The sequence below is a fragment of the Dioscorea cayenensis genome, unplaced genomic scaffold, assembly GCF_009730915.1.
Source record: "Dioscorea cayenensis subsp. rotundata cultivar TDr96_F1 unplaced genomic scaffold, TDr96_F1_v2_PseudoChromosome.rev07_lg8_w22 25.fasta BLBR01000938.1, whole genome shotgun sequence".
In the NCBI taxonomy this organism is placed as follows: Eukaryota; Viridiplantae; Streptophyta; class Magnoliopsida; order Dioscoreales; family Dioscoreaceae; genus Dioscorea; species Dioscorea cayenensis.
In genome coordinates this window covers 22668-42057 of record NW_024087329.1, presented here as the reverse complement: position 1 = coordinate 42057, position 19390 = coordinate 22668, and the positions used below count along the sequence as shown (strand labels likewise).

General features: G+C 39.5%; 1 protein-coding gene and 1 pseudogene across 1 annotated transcript; both read left to right on the top strand.

Annotated features, from left to right (window-relative positions):
* The first annotated feature begins 2770 nt into the window (after window positions 1–2770).
* Window positions 2771–8668, top strand: LOC120255308 (transmembrane 9 superfamily member 1-like). Its single transcript, XM_039263150.1, has 12 exons — window positions 2771–2965; window positions 4377–4569; window positions 4695–4799; window positions 4957–4974; window positions 5059–5147; window positions 5259–5411; window positions 5605–5739; window positions 5916–6082; window positions 7251–7345; window positions 7460–7833; window positions 7998–8271; window positions 8349–8668. The coding sequence occupies exons 1-12, from the start codon at window positions 2873–2875 to the stop codon at window positions 8414–8416; spliced, it is 1764 nt and encodes a 587-aa protein (XP_039119084.1). The 5' UTR covers window positions 2771–2872; the 3' UTR covers window positions 8417–8668.
* Window positions 8669–9949: 1281 nt separating this feature from the next.
* Window positions 9950–13696, top strand: LOC120255305 (annotated as a pseudogene).
* Window positions 13697–19390: the final 5694 nt, after the last annotated feature.

Below are 19390 nucleotides of genomic sequence, written 5' to 3'. Positions count from 1 at the left end.
ATTTTCGCCCTCAAGGCCTCGCTCATCGCTTCGGGTATGGGGAATATAGCTTCCTTGTACGCCAGTTTGTAATTGTCGACGGTGAAGTACCCGCTAATAAATCGATGTACGTTGGTGTCTGTCTGCATTATTGCTGCGCAAGCATGTTTGCAAGGGATACCATAAACTTGCCACCTTCGACATGAACAAGTTCTGATGGCGAGATCCACAGAGTTGCTGCATTGGTCGATCACTTCGTAACGATCATCGACACAACGACCAACACGAAGATTTCGGCTGTCCTCAACAATGATCTCTAACTTCGAATGTATGTCTGGGCATAAGTAGCTCTCCCATTTGGTCGCTTGCTCACGCCGGTTACATAACATGCGCATCAACTTGAACCTGGCAAATAAGGTTAAACAAAGACAGTGATGGTTAAATAATTCGTCAACATGTTTAAACATTATTGTAATTATTTAAACGAAATGATTAATATTTAAAGTCAGACAAGTGTAATTAAACAAAGATTGAGAATGTTTAAAGGGTAATACTAAATGTTAAGTGTAAACCAACATTCGCAGACCTTATGGAGTCGACCATTTTCGTCACCGGTAAATGACGAGCTTCCTTGATCCAAGCATTGAACGACTCCGCGACGTTCGAATACATCTCACCCCAACGATCACCTCCGAACAGATAATTCGACCAATGTGCCATATCCGATTTATTAATCAACCAGTGATGAGCTTCGGGTGATATGGCCTGCAGTTCATTCACGGTATCATCGAAATCTTTAGCCGTGGATGCCCACGCAATGCGGAAGCATATAGACCGAAAGACTCCTCCCTCAATGCCTTCCCAAGTCCGACATTGGCTTTCATAAAATTGGCCTCCAAATGTCGAAGGCAGATGCGCATGTGGCGAAGAAGGGAAGACTCGCAATTGCGCTCACAAGGCCCTTGGACCGTCCGACACGAAGGTAATTATCTCATGATAATCTCCACCCTCGTATAAAGGCATCGCCTAACTTAGATATGAACCAAGTGCAATTGGCATCGGTCTCGTTGTCGACTATACCGAAGGCGACGTGGAAAAACCATTGTTACTCATCTTTCCTCGTGGCACCCTAAAGAGTGTACCCCGATATTTTTCCAAGGAGGTGGGTACCATCGAGAAGCTAGCCGGCCTCGCAAAGCCCTCTTGAATCCCACAATACACGCTACTGAAAGAAAAGAATGCACGTTTAAAAGCGATCACCGTCTCTCTCCACGATCGCAACGTGCCGGGATTTGTCTCGAGCCACCTTATCCACATACCAAATCAAACAGTCATAGCTGGAGATGTCACTGCCGTCGAGCACCACCCGGGCATGCTCTTTTCCCCAACCAAGCTCGCTTGTATGGTATGTGGACACCATGTTCCCACAACATGTCCTTCTGAATGTCGATGGCCTTGTACAAGGGACGGTCCTTGAGCTTCTGAATCACTCGTGCGCTAACCCATTTTTTTGGACGCTTTTCGGATGTGACGTCGAACCTATGCCACCACCGCAAGTGTGTGACGGGTTCATTGTCTTGATTCGAAAAGTATTTTTGTTATACTCTTTTGATGCATGAAAGGCGCCCAACGACAACCATCGGCAGCGCATTCCACGATCGCTTTCGATGTTTTTCGTTCTTTATGAATTTGAAGTCAAAATTCCTTTTGATTGCATGATTTGAAAGTACATCCTCGAAATGTTCGACAGCATCAAAATGTTGTCCAATATCCAACGACAGCACTTCAGAATGATCCGACGAGGAAGGAAGACATCCCACACCGCGAGGTCACCATGGGGATGAATGGGAGCACTCGCAGAATCGAATTCTCGCCAACACTTGATCAGAATGAAAAGATCAATATGTTAAGCGGAGAGTATAATGTTTAAGCGATAATGACAATAGTTAAAGCGTTAAATTAAATACTTAAGCAATTAACTAATAACTTAAAGGACTAGTATAATATGTTAACCAGATGGACGGACATATTTAAACAATAATGACCCCTGCACAAGCTGGAATAATTAAAAGAAAAAGGAACTTACAACTGAGTAAACCTCGCTTTCAGTTAGGATTCGACGAATGGCACATTTTACTGCCCTCGGCGACAATATCAACTACAAGACATTTGAAGATGGAATGGGACGTGACACATCCGGCTGGAAGTCAACATCGTTTTCGATTGAGCAAACCGCTTTTATATCCATACTGGTGTGATGAACTTAACCCACGACGAGAGAAGCTTGAGATTTGGCGACATGGACCCTACCAGTTTTCGATCAAGGCTTTTCTTTCCCACCATTTTTCGGGGCTAAAAAAATGGGATTTCACAACATGGACCCATTTGAAGTGAGCGGTAGGGGGTAAAGGGAAGTTAAACACTAATGGAAGAATTTTATCAGGGGTGTCACAAAGTTGGAGGGGGTTTTTGGGAAGTTTTGAAAATTACGATGGGTGAACAGTAATTTTCCCTTAAAACAATCATAATTGGCCTATTTTATGTTAAACTCAACTGCAAGTGCACTCCAGTGCCATCTCGGTAAATAAATATTATATATATATATATATATATATATATTAAAAAAAGCTCAATTGAGAGTCATAGTTTTACTAATTTTTATTATGAACTAGTTTCAAAAGAAAAGACAACAAATATCAGGATCTTTTAGGAATTAAAAAAATTTGAGGGGCTAACTGAAAATTACCAAAGAAATACAAAAGAAACCCCGAAGTCTTCCTCAAATGGCTCTCTATCCTTTCCGGCGTCTCCCACTCTCTTCTCCGGCTCGAGAAGCCGAGAAGGGCAGCCAAAGCTCAGCCTTCACCGCCTACGATACTCGCCCCCGCGCGCAATGGTGCTTTCCGCCTTCCGATCCGCCGCCTTCCCTGCCCTTCTTATCCTCCTTGCCGTCTCAACGGCCACCGCCTCTGAGTCCGATCATAAGGTACATTTCAGACCCTAGGTGATTGTGACCTTGATTGGAGTTTTGGATCTCGTCTTGAACTGGAGCATTTCCCTCGATCTCTGTGCTTTCTGTTGGATCTGTGCGTTGGAGATCAGTCTTTGATCTGATTTGACGTGGTTTTTCTTCGTATTTCGCGGTTTATCATTTATTTTTGTCTTTAAGAAAAAAATTGTGGTTTTTTTTTTGTGCTTGTCGATGAGATTGCATTCAGGTTTGCATGTGTAACTATCATTCTCGATGTAATTTTAGTGAATTTGAAGTTCATGGTCATTGAATTGCGTTAGAATCATGGGGTTTTATCACATTGTGATGTTTTCATGAGATTTTGTTAGCGTTAGACTTTATTTTGTAGTTAGAAATTGAGATTGAAGAAGAATGTGTCAAGGAACCTGGATTAAGTTACGAGTCAAATTTAGGATGATATTATATGTATTTGGTCTTGTGAATTTTCTCTTGTTGAAGCCTTCAGTTGTTGAACTATCTTGTGGTTGTGGATACAAGGAGATCGAATGAAGGATTATTAGTAAGCTGCCTAGGGGAGCTACATCAATGAAGGATTATTAGTAGCATCTGTGAGCTGCCTAGGCGACTTACTTAAATGAAGGATTGGTAATAACATCTATGGTCTCCCTAGGAGACCTACTTTGGAAACTTCGATGCTGCAAAGAGTGAAGGATTGTTTGCAATGTTTGCGGTCTTGGTATAGCTTACATGCAAAAGTTTTTTAATTAAAAATGTTATTAACACTTAATAGGCAAGAGCATAAAGATGATCTCAGCTGGCGAGTATAGACCAGAAACCAGCTGGATTATGTTGATGGTGTATGCTTTAAATACAGATCTTGTACAGCTGCATCCGTCCAGAGCAATAGCTGTAATTTTCATGCCAAGAAAGTGAATTTCATCCCTGAAAAGAGATTGAATGTAATACTTTGGTTTACCAAGTAAATGGGGTTTTTCCTGCACCTTGAAGATGATTGGAAACTGGAATTAGATTTGAGATTGCTAAGCTCTGGTGTTTCACAGATGTGTTTTGCATGCAAGTCTTTTTGTTTCTCAGGTGCGATTTTCTATTATTTATATTTTTGTTGTTTCTTCAACTTGACAACATCAGTATGGTCTATGTTTGGTGTCACGACTTTAGCTGTGATATCATTCTGTTTTCACTTTGGACAATTTTAAATTGGTACTATATTTTTGCTGAAAGATATCTGTCTACACTCCTCTCATGTTTAAATTGCATTGCATATTTGGTGAAAAGATATCTTGTTTGTTAACTAATAGTAGTTCTTTCCCTTCCATATCTGTCTTTGGTTGGTTTTTGTCCGAAAAAAAGGGATGTCAATGTTGCTTGTAACCACTTCTTATAAAATGCAATAAATTTGGTGCAGTATCAAGTAGAAGAACCTGTTACACTCTGGGTGAATAAGGTTGGCCCTTACAATAATCCTCAGGAAACATACAACTATTATAGCCTTCCATTTTGTCAGTCATCTGAGAACCCTACCCACAAATGGGGTGGGCTTGGAGAGGTTTTAGGTGGCAATGAGCTGATTGATAGCCACATTGACATAAAGTTTCAGAGTATGTATTTCTTTATTTTTGTTCTTTTGTGATGTATGGATAGATTTTATTTTGTTCAATGAAAATAGCATCAATCAGTCTGTTTGAGTAAATTTCTTGAATGTGTGTACAATATTTTTTGTCAGAGAATGTTAGCAAAAGTACTATTTGTATTATTGAGCTTGACGTTCCTAAGTTGAAGCAGTTCAAGGAAGCAGTGATGAGCTCTTACTGGTTTGAACTCTTCATTGGTATGCCTTATTCGCTATATAAATTCACCTTTTCCTTCTATATCATTCTGTCAATTGCACCCCATTAAAGTTATCCTTTGTTTTATCACTTCAGACAAATGCTAATTCTTTATCCTGTTTCTTTTCTTTCTCCCTCCCTTGCTGTCAAATAATCCAGATGGCTTACCTATGTGGGGTATGAATTCTTCTATCTATTCTTGCCTTTAAAGTAATTATATCTCCTATTTCAATATAACTCAAATTAAAACTTTTGAATCAGGTTTTGTTGGAGAGACAGACAAAAAGAATGAAAATAAGCATTACCTGTTCACGCACAAGGACATTGAGATACAATATAATGGTAATCAGGTGAGAGTTTTCTCCTTCTTCTTCCCCCTTTTTTCAAATTTATGTGAAATCCAGGAAATCATTTTTCTGAAGTTTCACGTGTTTATGATAACCTTTTGTTTTTAATCACAGATCATCCATGTTAATCTAACTCAAGAATCGCCCAAACTCTTGGAAAGTGGGAAATCTTTTGAAATGACTTACTCGGTTAAATGGATGCCAACAAATGTAACTTTTGTTCGCCGTTTTGAGGTTTACTTGGATCATCCTTTCTTCGAACACCAGGTAAATTGCCTCCAAATTATAGTCCTAATTCAGCCTCTTTCAACCTCTCTTTGAACGTAGTCGGCTCTATTCTGTTGATAGCAATTGTGAAAATATACCAATAGCAGATTCACGGTTCGCTTGCTTATAGTCGTTCTTTATGTTGCGATGTTCCTCTGCACTGATTGTTCTAATGTTCATTTTTTCTCTACAGATTCACTGGTTCTCTATTTTCAATTCATTTATGATGGTTATTTTCCTCACTGGTCTTGTGTCCATGATATTGATGCGAACTCTTAGGAATGATTATGCAAAATATGCTCGAGAAGATGATGATTTGGATAACATGGTGAGCCCTTCATTTTGCTAATAGCAAGTTTTCAACCGGCCCCATATTTGACTATTCATTGGTTTTGCCTTAGCAAATCTAATTTCCTTTTATTGTTGAATAATCTTGGCAGCCTGAAACTGGAATGCATTATCTTGTGCCAGATGTGAATTAATATTCTTACATTTATTTATCAGGAAAGAGATGTGAGTGAAGAATCTGGATGGAAACTTGTTCATGGCGATGTTTTTCGCCCTCCACAAAATTTAGTTCTTCTTTCAGCTCTTGTTGGTTCTGGTGCTCAGCTGGCAATTCTTGTTCTTCTTGTCATTCTACTGGCAATCATTGGGATGCTATATATTGGGTAAGTATGCCATGGACTTAAATAAAGAATGTTTGTGGTTGTTTTAGTGGTTCTGATTTCTTCCTTCATGATTAGGTTACTGTTTAGGCATTTATCATGATTACTTGCATGAATATATATTAGGTGTTGTTAGCAATCCTAAGATGTTGGTAGATGGCCATGATGAGCATTACATTGATCAGGTTTATAATATGCAATTGACAATTAGTGAAATAATAATATTCTAAACAATTGACAACAATATGTTGTTTTAAAAAAGGATTCAGATTATTCAAAAGGATTATTGGGGAGGCTTTCTGATGTCATGAATATGCAGCAAGGAAGTTTTCTTAGTCCTGTGTGGAATTAAAAGGCAAGATGTGGCTGTCATGTCCCAGAGATGTGTGGGATGACATATTTTTAATGGCAAAAGACTATATCTTGTGCCTGCAAAAGTCTTCTATAGGGTACTTTTTCCTGAGGTTTTTCTCAAATTGCATGTGGGATATTGGTTTAAAACTGAAAGATAATTGGGTTTACCCCCTTTTATAGCCCCTGGTTTATTTGCCTATTTGTGACAGGAGTGCTGGGTTTTATGTTTTCACTCTGAGGCTTAACACTGATACCTTTAACTTAAAGTTCAAATTTCCCTATGTTAGTATTGCATCTGTAGCTTTCCTTGGGTATGATGAGATATTGTTGTCCTTCAAATGGAGACAATCGAGGAAGTTGATATCATTTTGCAAAATGAAATTCTAGTCTTTCATTGGAGTACAATGTTGAATACATGCCAACTACTCTTCTCTGGTCATTAGGATTGTTACTTCTTCATAAATAACTATTTTGAGCATTCCACAATATGATTTTCCCTTTGCCCTTAATTAGCTATAAATTTGAAGTTCTTAATATCCACTCATTCAATATGATTGTTCAGCTCTAGTCATTAGGAATGAGCCATTGTATGCCTCTTTATGGAATAGTAATATTCGAGGGAGTTTATCTATAATTCTCTTTTGTGACAAAGTTATACAATGGTTTTACTTTCGGCATCTGCATCTTGAATCTTGATGGTGGTTGACCAGATAGGTTTATACATTATGCTTTCGAGATAGATAAAAGTTGGTTGGGTTTTGTGTTCATTTATGGCTTCTTATAGCTTTCTTCTGATTAATTGTCATGTATGCTGCAGGAGAGGAGCTATTGTTACAACTTTCATAGTTTGCTATGCTTTTACTTCATTCATTTCAGGCTATGTTAGTGGTGGGCTATATTCCAGGAATGGAGGTATGTGCATAACCTTTCACATGCAGATTTGGCTGTGCATGCTCCTTTTATTTGGAAAGTCCCTCTTGAAAACTTTTCCTTATTCGTACCGTGATGCTTCCTTTTCATCCTCAGGAAAAAATTGGATTAAGTCAATGATTATCACAGCATCAATTTTCCCTTTTATGTGCTTTGGAATCGGCTTCGTACTCAATACCATTGCTATATTCTACCGGTCGTTGGCAGCTATTCCCTTTGGGACAATTGTTGCAGTCTTTGTGATGTGGGCATTCATCTCATTTCCTCTGGCACTTTTAGGAACTGTTGTGGGAAGGAATTGGAGTGGTTCCCCAAATAATCCATGCCGTGTGAAAACCATTCCTCGCCCCATCCCTGAGAAGAAATGGTATCTCACTCCATCTGTTATTTCGCTGATGGGAGGGCTACTTCCTTTTGGCAGCATCTTCATTGAGATGTATTTCATTTTCACATCCTTCTGGAACTACAAGGTAAGCATGCTAAAATACCATACCAATAATTGTCTTCTGGTAATTTGCAAATTATATTTCTCCAAAACTTTCTTTAATTTTTATAATTATCTTCTCCATTTATTTAGACATCATATATATCATCAATCTAGATATTCCTGATCTGTATATTCTGGTGTTGCCAGGTGTACTATGTCTATGGCTTCATGTTACTGGTTTTCCTTATCCTCATCATCGTCACCGTCTGTGTCACAATAGTGGGCACGTATTTCTTATTGAACGCTGAGAACTACCATTGGCAGTGGACTTCTTTCTTCGCGGCTGCTTCCACAGCTGCCTATGTGTTCCTTTACTCAATATATTACTACCATATCAAAACAAAGATGTCCGGCTTTTTCCAGACTAGCTTCTATTTCGGATACACTCTGATGTTCTGTTTCGGACTAGGCATACTCTGCGGTGAGTTACTTGAATGTTAAATTTAAATCCCCGCCGTAAATGGCACGTCTGACATACATCCCTGGTTCATTATGCAGGTGCTGTGGGATATCTAGGCTCGGCCTTGTTTGTAAGAAGGATTTACAGAAATATCAAGTGCGATTAAGACCAGCTAAAAAAAGCTCCCTGACAACAAGAATTTTGACGTTGAGTTCTAAAAATGCTGATTCAAATGTGGCTGCAGGAATTTCTCATGTTGTTGGTGAAAACTCTTTCTTCTTATACTTACCTACAAGATAGTGTTTTATCTCTTTTCTGAAAACCATTTACAAAGCTATAGATTATTTTAGTACATTTGTCCCTAACATTGCAACGATCTAATATTTCAATTTCAATTTCAATTTCAATTTCAATAGAACCGAACTCTTTGTTCAAGTTGTTTGTGTATTATTTAATTATAATGCAAACAGAGTAGCAGTGTGGCAGGGATGGTGTACTTGTATGACTGCCAAGTGTTTGCTTATATGGCAACATTGCTGACCTTCCTACTCTCACTGCACAAACACTGCCACTTGCTTGCCAGGTTCGAGTCACTAACTTTGTCTTCATACTCTTCTTAGATTTCAGTTTGTTATGCTACATTCCAAAGCCAATCTGGTCATCTCTATATTTTATAATCTATTCTGATGATCAGAGAGAACAGAACACACAACACTCCTATGATTTGATTTGGATGTGGTGCTCCATTGTCCACATTCTTTTTATTCATTCTCTTCAAAATTTTCTTGATAATTGAGCATTAATAATTTATATATATATTAAATAAATAATTAATAACAGTATAGGGAGTGAGGAGTGATCAACTTGCCGTGGTGGTGGTTGGTCCAATCTATAATAATGTTAATGTTTGTGTAGTTGTTGGGCCCATGCATCCTTGGAGTCCACTTCTACCTACCTCTATCATTGTTATATTTATTGTTGAAAAGATTAGCTGTGACAGCACTAACACTTACATTAACACTAATTAATCAGTGGGTGTAATAAATTTACTAAGTCACCAAAGTCTTGTCTCTCTCTTGCTATGCTAAGTCTAATCAAATAAGAGGCCAACTCAATGGATTTTATTATTCTTAATCTATATCACCAAAACAAAGAATGGGCCCCAGCTTCCAATTGATAAAAGCCAGAGGGTGACCTTTCCTTTGTCTCTCCTCTTCTTCTTTCTTCCATTCAATTAATGCCTTCTTGTTTGTTGTGATGTTTTCTTCTCTCCGTCTGAAGCAATCCTTATCTCATTGCTCTGCATCTGTATAGACATATTATTAGGTCGTTTAAAAGTCTTTATTAATAATTATTGTTGGTGGTATTATTTAAACTTATAGTCTGCACTGTCCTCTCAATTTACCATTAATTCATTAATCTTCAATTTTGTTAATTCAAAATAATATCACTTAAGAGTATAAAATTTCCTCAAATATAAAGGCACGTTTTCTAGTTTGCTAGTTTATCTTTTCAAAAAGCGTACTATAGAATATGCAAAGGAAAAAAAAAATCCATCTTTGTATTAAGACCACCTTTATTTCTAACTTTAAGGAGGCAAGGCAAGAATACAAGCTAGTACAAACCCAACCCTTTTTATTCTTTAAAAGTTAGGCCAGATCAGCAAAATACCCAACCATCCATCTATTAATCCTCTTATCATTATTTATTACCAATCTTCAAATCTCACACTCCATGCAAAATTTTAACCCCATAGAAAGTTCAACTCTTTTTTAACTCAGTGCAACACAACCGACACTGCATTTTCATTTCTCAAACTCAAGCATATAATCAATCATACATGATGTTTTAGTTACCAAACATTATTAACTAAAATATCAAGATTAGTCCTTATTTTTATTTATCTAGCAATTATGCATGGTTCTCAACCCACCTCCCCTTCTCCATCTCCTTCCTCAAACCACCCTAACTCCTCCTCCTCTCCAGTCTCCACCATCACCATCACTCCCCCCACTAAACCACTCATTCTTCCCAAACCATTGATAGATAATTCAAGCTTACCAAACAAGAAGAAGATGAAAATGAAGATGAGATAGAGATTGAAGTCATTGATTTACTAGGACAAGCTTTCAAGCCTTGTTAGAGAAAAAAGAACCTTCAAGCCGGCGAAGAAGAAGAAGAAGAAGAATGGCGGAGGAGATAAAGGTGGCGGTGGAAGTAGTGGAGGCTAGTGACTTACTTGCAAAGGATGGGCAAGGCTCTTCCAATCCTTACGTGGAAGTGGAGCTCGCCAGACAACGGCAACGCACTGCCACCGTCTTCAACTCCCTCAACCCTTCTTGGCATCAAACCCTAGTTTTCTCCATTATTGATCCCTCCTCCCTCTCCGACCTCTTCCCTTGACCTCTCCGTCTTCCATGATCCTCATCCCTCCTCCACCTCCACTCGCCGCCACCACTGCCTTGGCCACCTCCGCCTCTCCGCTGCCTCCTTCTCCCCTTCCCCTCCTCCGCTCCTCTCCTTCGCTTCCCTCTTGATAAGCGCTCCTTCTTCTCTAGCGTCCGTGGGGATCTTTCTCTTCGCCTCTATTTTCTCCCCACAGCCACAGCCACCGCCACCGCCACCGCTGCCGCCACCGCTAACGGCAACGGGCATGCCGTGCCGGAGAAGAAGGAGAAGGGGATGAAGAAGGAGAAGAAGGAGAAGGAAACGGCGAGGGTTTTTCCATTCAATTCCCACTGAATCTGTAGATCAAGCGAAGAATGCCCCCGCTCCGGCGCCGGTGAAGATGACCTTCAACGCGGTGCAATCGGCTCCACCACCACCGCCGACTGTGATCCTCCCAATGCCCGTCCGGCCACCTCAATCGGAGTATGCCCTAATCCCGACCACCCCGCCGATTGCCGGCCGATTAGGGTACCGTGTCGCCAAGGATAAGATCTCGACGACCTACGATCTCGTCGTCCAGATGCAATTCCTCTACGTGAACGTCGTGAAAGCTCGAGCTCTCCCGAACATGGACATCACCGGAAGCCTGGATCCCTACGTCGAGGTCAAGCTCGGGAACTATAAAGGCGTCACCAAGCATTTTGAGAAGAACCAAAACCCTATTTTCCGTCAGATCTTCGCCTTCTCCCGAGATCGTCTCCAAGCCGATCGCGTCGAGATCACCGTCAAAGACAAGGACACCATCAAAGACGACCTCGTCGGCAAGATCCACTTCGATCTCACCGACGTTCCGGTCCGTGTCCCTCCGGACAGCCCTCTCGCTCCTCAATGGTACCGATTAGAAGACAAGAAGGGCGAGAAACTCAACCACGGCGAGCTCATGCTCGCCGTTTGGATCGGAACTCAGGCTGACGAAGCCTTCCCGGAATCCTGGCACTCCGACGCCCACTCCATCTCTCACGACGGCCTCGCCAACACCCGTTCCAAGGTCTATTTCTCCCCAAACTCTCCTACCTTCGCGTGCACGTCATCGAAGCTCAAGATCTCATCCCTTCCGACAAATCCCGCACTCCCGAACCCTTCGTCAAGCTCCAGCTCGGCACTCAACTCCGCCGCACTCGTCCTGCCCCAATCCGCTCCGCCAACCCCACCTGGAACGAAGAACTGATGTTCGTCGCCGCCGACCCCTTCGACGAACCTCTCATCCTCTCCGTTGAAGACCGTCTCGGCCCCAATAAAGACAGAAACTCTTGGCCGTCTCGCCATCTCCATCCTCGGCCTCCCTCAACGCCTCGACTCCTCCCGCCCCATCCCCGCCAAATGGTACAACCTCCTTGATCCTTTCACCGACCTCGACGAAGACAAGAAGAAATCCCGCAAATTCTCCAGCAAGATCCATCTCCGCGTCTTCCTCGATTCCGCCTATCATGTGCTCGACGAAAGTACTCACTACAGCAGTGACCTCCGTCCCACTTCCAAGCTCCTCCGGAAACCAAGCATCGGCCTTTTTAGAGCTCGGCATCCTCGACGGCCGCAACCTCACCGCCACTAACGCCTACTGCGTCGCCAAGTACGGCCCCAAATGGGTCCGCACCCGCACAATCCTCAACTCCCAATCCCCTCTCTGGCATGAGCAATACACCTGGGAAGTGTTCGACCCTTGCACCGTCATCACCATCGCCGTCTTCCACAACAGCCATGTCTCCAATGCCAAGTCCGACGCTAAAGATAACAAGATCGGCAAGGTTCGCATTCGTCTCTCCACTCTTGAAGCTGATCGGGTCTACACTCATTACTATCCCCTCCTCATCTTGCAAACTTCCGGCCTCAAGAAAACCGGTGAGCTCCATCTTGCTATTCGCTTCACTTGCACCAATTTTGCCAATATGATCACCCTCTATGGCAAACCATTGCTGCCCAAAATGCACTATACTATGCCGATATCCGTCTTGCATTTGGATTATCTCCGGCATCAAGCAATGATCAATGTCGCCTTGAGGCTTGGCCGTGCCGAGCCACCTTTGCGGAGGGAAGTTGTTGAATATATGCTCGATGTTGATTCGCATATGTTTAGTCTTCGGCGGAGCAAGGCAAATTTCTCCCGTATTACTTCTGTGTTGTCTAGTTTCGGTGCGGTGGTTAGGTGGTTTGATGCAGTTTGCAAGTGGAAGAATCCAGTGACAACAATTCTTGTTCATGTTTTTGTTCTTCATACTAGTTTGCTTCCCGGAGTTAATCCTTCCGACTGTTTTTCCTCTACTTATCCATGATCGGTCTTTGGAACTATCGGTTTAGGCCGAGGCATCCTCCGCACATGGATACTAAGCTCTCATATGCGGAATTTACCAACAGCGATGAGCTTGATGAGGAGTTTGACACATTTCCGTCAACTAAGTCATCGGAGATTGTAAGATATCGGTATGACCGTTTGAGGAGTGTGGGCGGGAGAGTGCAGACCGTTATCGGAGATCTAGCAACACAGGGTGAGAGAGCGCACGCCATATTAAGCTGGAGAGATCCCCGTGGCACGTCGATATTCATAATGCTCTCATTGATCGTCGCCGTGTTCCTCTACGTGACGCCGTTTCAGGTGGTGATGGTGATTGTCGGACTTTACCTTCTCCGGCACCCTAAATTTAGAAGCAAGATGCCTTCTGTGCCATTCAATTTCTACAGAAGATTGCCTGCCAAGTCTGACACGCTTCTCTGAGCATTCATTCAGCAATGTTGTGAGTTGTGTGTGCATATACACAAAACCAAACACTTTGTTGTGTCAAGTCAGTATATACCTACATATTGTTTGATTACTTCTTCAGTTCTTCTTTGGAAGGAAAGTTTTGATCAGATTCAGATGAACACTGGCTTTTCCTTCCATTATTTATTTATTTCTTTTTATTTTTGGTTACTATTTTGGTGTATAATTTGGTTATAGATATTATTTTAGAAAAATAAATTGAATGGAGGATAAAAGATTTAGGTGCTGCTGTTTTGGATTCCACAAGTTGGTCTTGTCTTTTGTTTGAATGTGTATGAGTGGGTAGGAAAATTACTAAAACAATGTGCTTGGTTTTGGTTGGTTGATTAATACTTGGTTGGTGTTGATGTATGTATTTAGCTGTGAAATCCATCAAGAAAGAAAGCAAAAAAGGGGATAAAATGAATCATTTTGATGGTGATATCTTCTTTTTCCCTGATTTCCATTTGAGAATGTGACATAAAGCCCAACCCAAAATTCTTGATCAAGGAATCAAGCAATGAATAGTGAACACACATCACAAACAAAGGAAAAAAAGAAAAAGAAAAATTTTATCTTGTTTGCAATGAACTTTTATAAGTTGATGGTTTTGGGAAAGATTGGATGATGAAAGTGCTATCCGAAGTAGGAAGTCATGTTTTTGCTATCTTAGCTTTTTCCCATTTCAACTTTGGCTCAAAAGAGAATTTGAGCAAAATTATTTTAATTATTTGAATAAAATCTAATTTAAAAATAATTTAATAAGGTAATATAATATTACTTTGTTTAATTTTTTAAAATTAATTTATTTGTCTTAAATTCATATTTTTTTAGCACTTTACCAAAGTAGTGCTCGGTTGGATATGGTTGTAAAGTAGTAAATTTTAGCTTAAAATGTATTGAAAAATACAAGAAAATGAAATCCATTATTTAATTAAATGTATTGGGTTAATTTCACTGGTTCCCACAGAAGTTTTGATTTTATAACACTATGGTCATATATCTTTTTTTTAACACTAACCCTACAAAGCTTTGCTCCGGTCGTGTCTAAAGCCACAACAGCTACTTTTGGCCTCTTTTTTCTGGTGAACCCGCTGATGTGGAGCCTAGTCAACACTTTGTAAAATCCAAAACACCATATGGAAGTCCACTGTGGCATCTTTAATTGCTACCATGTCACTAGTCGCCATATAGGCTGCCTCATCAACAACACATCAGCCCTCCTTTGTCTCCTTCATGACTGAAACCTCCCTGAAAGGCTGCATTCCAGTCAATTGGAGGTGGCTCTTACCTCACAATGCCATTCCTTTCATAACCTCCTTCCCCAAATCACAATAGCGGTGCTACGAAGGAGTCAGCAACCGAAGGCTTTATAGTTGCCCAGAGGAGCTCTCGCAAGAGTCTAAGGAACAATGAGGGCCAAGTATAATGATTATGCAATGAAATGCAAAGTTAATTGTATTCAGTGGTGAATTGATTACATGGTGATGTATGGTTGTAATTCGGAGGTATAGGTTGTTAGAGAGGTTGTTACTGATTTATAGAGTGTCCTAGCATAGAAGGTGTTTGTTAAAATGCCAAGTGGGTAGTTTGTCACAATTCTATAATGATTTCCTACAAGAGAGGATCATGAATGTAAGGAATTGCATCTTTTGGTCGGACATCTCTATTCTCATCTTTTCTTCTAATTTAGTTTGTTACAATTCTTCTCCTCTCTCCTCCCTTTTTTCTTCTTCTCCACAAACCTCCTTCATTGAGAATTCTCTGAATTTTCTAAGATTTTTCGGTTCGTGGTGAGTTGAATGATATTTATATTAAATATGAACCGGCAAGAACAACTATTCATCATAATCATAGCACTTGCATAACCAAATAACCTGTAAATAGCCTACAAATAACCTACAGACATGCAAAATAGGCACCTGGAAAAAACTAGAAAACTGCAATTGAGCTGATTGTGAAAAATTTCAGCTATAAGCTGTAAAATTTATGATTGTGAGAAAAAGAATTGTTGATTAACAATTGAACTGTAAAAATTCTGATCATAATCAGAAATCTCCAGCTCATTGTGAAAAAAAAATCTACACAATTGGACCAACATGACAAGCTGAACAAATTAGGAATTTCAACCATAGATGTAACATTTAATTAGCAGCCAATTGTCATTAACACAACTTCAATAGCATACATAGTACATTAACATAAACATAAATAATAGTGTTTACATGAAGTCCATAAACATAAATAGCAAAGTCTATAGACATACCATAAACAAAAACAATAAAGCCTACAAGCACTTAATTGCCATCAAAACATTGCATCTCCCCACCATCTCTGACTATGGAAGAAGTATTATTCCTCGGTTGACCTTCAGTTTCTCTTGTACAGTAGAATAAATTTCCCTAGCTAGCAACACTAACATTAGTACACCTGTTAATGCTAACATTTAGTATTGGATACTGGTTGGTAAGATCACTAGCCTGTTTTGTCTGGGACTGTTGGGTACCAATGATATCAAGACAAGTTATATACCCTGGTTCATTAGTTGCTGGTTCATTGGCTACTGCAGTACTACCCATTGAAGCACTTTCTGCAGCAAGGTCACCATTGTTCCTTCTCCTATGTGAAAATAAAAACTGAGGAATAAATCATTGCAATTCACAGCTATTTTAAATTCAATTAACTGAAATTGAACACAACAAACTTAAATTTTCATGATGTTTTTTATTGTGTCATGTAGCATGACAAATAGAACATCTTACTGTTGTCAACCCCTTCCTGCTTAATTTCTACATGCCTTTCCCAGAAGGTGAGAAATTGGACTATGTTGCCTTCATTGCAACTTCAATATCCTCAGGTTCCTTCCTCCTTGTTGTAGTTTTCCTTCCCCTCTGCCTTTTCCCAATTGGAGGTGGGAACACTTTGGAGCCATCAATGACTTTTGGCCATAGTTCTTCATTATTGGTGGGGTTTATGTAGCGATCATAAACCTTCATGTATGTTCACACAAAGTAGAAAGCATGTACATATTCTTCTGGTTGATGGTTATTCCCATATATAGCACATATTGCATGAGGGCAAGGTAGACCTGTAGTTGTCATCTTCTCCGGTGTATGTTTGCTCAACCATATTCACAACAAATAACCCTCCACCACCTATGATTTGGACCTTGGGCCCACCTGAAAAATCTGGTGTACTTATGGTATCGCCCCTCTTCTTTCATCTTGTCAAGCTTTTTTTCCGGATCTTTGGGCGGATATTCCCTTGTACTTCATCATTTGATCATTCTTCTTTCTCATCCTCCTCATTAGTTTTGTATTAATCATCACAAGCATTATTATTATTCCTTTGTCCCTTGCATCAAGTATGTATCTCGTTAAAAGCATTCACAAACATTGTTAAGTAAAATATCACATTTACTTGAGGTTGAAAACAATGCCCTTGTCCAAGTTCCATGAGGTCGATCTGTCTTCATGATCAAGCCATTTCTTGGCTTCTAGGTTCTCTTTCTCTATTTCTTGAAGCCAAAAATTAAACCTCTACACATATGTTGCCTTTGCAGCATTCCAATGAAAAATCCTTTTAGGGATTTTTCCTTTTGAATCTTTGTTTGAAATTTTGCATAAATATGGCGAACACAATTTCTGTGTTCGGAATCTGTAAATACTTCTCTAACATCACCTTTCAAACTCTGCATTTACCTACCAAATATTAATAGAAACTCAGCAATACCAAATATTTATTTAACCATATATACATTACCTTTTGTCAATCACTCATTATGGTGATATATCTGTTATTAAAAAACTCTAAATCATCTCTTAACAACAACATAAACCAGGCCCAAGCTTCTTTGTTCTCAACTAAAACAATAGCATATGCCAGGGGAAATATGTAGTCATTGGGGTTAATCCCTACTGCTGATAACAATTGACCACCATAAAGGCCTTTCAAAAAACAACCATCAAAGCTAATAAATGGCCTACAACCTGACCAGAATGCATCTTTCAAAGGCTTCAAAAAAACATAAAATCCATTGAGAACACCTTCATCCCTCCACAAGCATACTCTAGTCCCTGGATTGCCTTGCATAATAAGGTCAGCCCCAAATCTAGCAAGTTTTGTATATTGCTCAACCTCATCTCCATTGACCCACTTCATTGCCAAATTTTTTGTTCTCCATACTTTCATGGTAGTTATTGTGAAACCATGATCATCCTTAACTTGCTTGATTATCCCATTACAGCTCCAATTAGGATCAACCCTAAACTTGTCAAAGTATTTAATGGCAAGCAATCTCAAAATTGCAAGAAAATTGGTGAAGACCTTACCACATGTGTGGTCCAAATTGGCACTCTTAATTTGCACTGATGGGTTATCCTTACTCATATGAGCAGCATAAATTCTAAATGACTATTTCTTGTTGTGGCATACACAAATCACTCTCTTCTTGTCATTTTGTAGGAACCATAGTTGGAACCTATTCTTAATGCCCCAATTTCTACATATCTTCTTTAATTGGTCAAAATCCCTAAATACCAAACCTTAATTTTGGGTTATACAATTCCCTCTCTTCATTGAACTCTAGATGCTTAGATTGACCCTCACCATCAGATTCTTGTTCTGTGAACACATCATCAGAATTTTCATGTTCTGATTCATTAACCTCCCCAACATCAAGTCCTTGTGTTACACTAGAAATATGAGAAAAAAGTGGATTACTAGTTGGTCTGCCTCCCTTGTTTTTGGTCATTTGGTCATTTATAACCTACTGGAAATCCTCATCCCTTGAAAGGAGGTCATAATCAGGATCAATCAAATCATCTTCTATTGGGGTGTCATCAATGTTGGCAGCCATGTTGTCTAAAACCTCTCCACTAGGCATACTATTGTCTAACATATCTTCCATATGATCTTTAATGGATTAAAAAAAACAAACAAACAAATGAGGATATTGATAACTAGTGAAACATTCACATAATTATATGTTCACATGTTGATTTTTATACATGAAAAAAACAATCAAACACATTCACATGCTTTAAAGGAAAATCCTAATACAGTAAACCATTAGCATGAGGAAAATACATGAGGGGAAAAACATGGGAAAAAAACTCAAACACAAATACACAGAATAGACCTAACACAAACAACAAAACAAACTTTCTCCATATAACTAAAACTCAGCTAACAAACTCAATTAACACTAAAATCCATATAAACACAGCAAAATCCAAACAAGTAAAAATGTGTTTTATAAAGATTAACAAACTCAATTAATACTATAAATCGAATAAGTTTGCACTCTCTAGTTCACAAACAAAACTCAATCAGCCATAAAGATTAGCTTGAACAAAAAAAAAAGTTAATATTACCTACAAAAAGATTCACGCTTGATTTGCAACAAAGAAATGGAGCTCAATCGCTTGAATTGCAACAAAGAAATGGAGCTCATAACACTAAGGTTTTAAGGGACTAGAAGATTAGAGAATTGAGGTTAGAGGTGAGGACAGGAAGAGGAGAGAAGTGAAGATTAGAGTTGAGGGTCGATCGTCGGCCGGGAATCGTCAAACATGAAGAGGCGGCAGTGTGGGTAAAATTAGTGATCGGACCATTCTCAGTTAAGGGATTTGTGCTTTTGCAGACAAGAGATTGTGGCATCATCTCATTTTCAAACAAAAGAATGCTACATTGGACTTCCAAGTGGTGTTTTGAATTTTACAAAGTGCTAACTGAGCTCCACATTAGTGGGTTCACCGGAAAAAATGCCAAAAGTAGCTATTGTGGCTTTTGACACGACCGGAGCAAAACTTTGTGGGTTTAGTGTTATATATATATATATGGCTATAGAGTTTTAAAGTCAAAATTTTTGTAATCATGAGTGAAATTAACCCTAAATGTATATGTAATGCTCAATTATAAAATTTTATTTTGTAAATAAAAGAATTTAGTTAATAT

Bases quoted from the DNA above. Each gene is read 5' to 3' on its own strand.
- LOC120255308 (XM_039263150.1), top strand. From the start codon at position 2,873: ATGGTGCTTTCCGCCTTCCGATCCGCCGCCTTCCCTGCCCTTCTTATC. The intron at 6,083-7,250 runs GTAAGTATGCCA...TGTATGCTGCAG, and splicing joins ATTGGGATGCTATATATTGG to GAGAGGAGCTATTGTTACAA. The intron at 8,272-8,348 runs GTGAGTTACTTG...TTCATTATGCAG, and splicing joins CGGACTAGGCATACTCTGCG to GTGCTGTGGGATATCTAGGC.